The 600-nt window shown below is 29.7% G+C and overlaps 1 protein-coding gene across 2 annotated transcripts in view; it reads left to right on the plus strand.

Annotated features, from left to right (window-relative positions):
* LOC108570322 overlaps nt 1-600 on the plus strand; it is a 6,365-nt gene that overhangs the window by 1,891 nt on the left and 3,874 nt on the right. Inside the window, exon 3 of one of the 2 annotated variants that reach the window (XM_017932162.1) lies at nt 348-572. In XM_017932162.1, the coding sequence (XP_017787651.1) occupies nt 348-572 (225 nt within the window). Of the gene's footprint in view, nt 1-347; nt 573-600 lie in introns of those variants that run through there. The other variant, XM_017932163.1, reaches the window with a different exon arrangement.

The following is a 600-nucleotide window of genomic DNA, read 5'->3' on the forward strand; positions in this document are numbered from 1 at the left end:
AAATATATAAATTAATTCTAAATTATTTTATATTTTAATTTAAGAAACTTATTAAACTTAATAAAAGCGAAAGAGAAATCTTTTTGCTTGTACTGTTTCATCTACATTGCAGTATTACTCATACGTGTAATCGTTATTTTGTAGTTTGAGTAAAACGATATGTCTACTGACGTTACTTCGAGATAAACCGATAAAAGTTATCGTACAGGTTGCAATTGAGATCGACTATATTACTTTTCATTTGAACTTCGTTTCATAATTGTCTTCCTTTTTAATGTAATTTTCGTAAAAATCAAGCTGAAATAACATTGAATATTGTGAATGTATATTATTCACTTGTGTTATAGCATCAGATATTGAACAACTGAGTCGTTTTGCTTCTGGAGGATATTGTGATGATTCGACAATAGTGTATTTACAACATCCTTGCGTAATATTAACTGCTTTAGAAGTCCTTGGTTACAAAGTTGTGGCATCTTCAAGTACCAGTGTTAAGCAAGATTATAATGAGTACATGTGGACTATGAGAAAAGACTTTTCCGAACCGGAACCTGAACCTGTTCTTAAGACAGGTATGATTTAGTATTACTTTAGTAAATA

The sequence above is a fragment of the Habropoda laboriosa genome, unplaced genomic scaffold, assembly GCF_001263275.1.
Source record: "Habropoda laboriosa isolate 0110345459 unplaced genomic scaffold, ASM126327v1 scaffold68, whole genome shotgun sequence".
Classification (NCBI taxonomy): Eukaryota; Metazoa; Arthropoda; class Insecta; order Hymenoptera; family Apidae; genus Habropoda; species Habropoda laboriosa.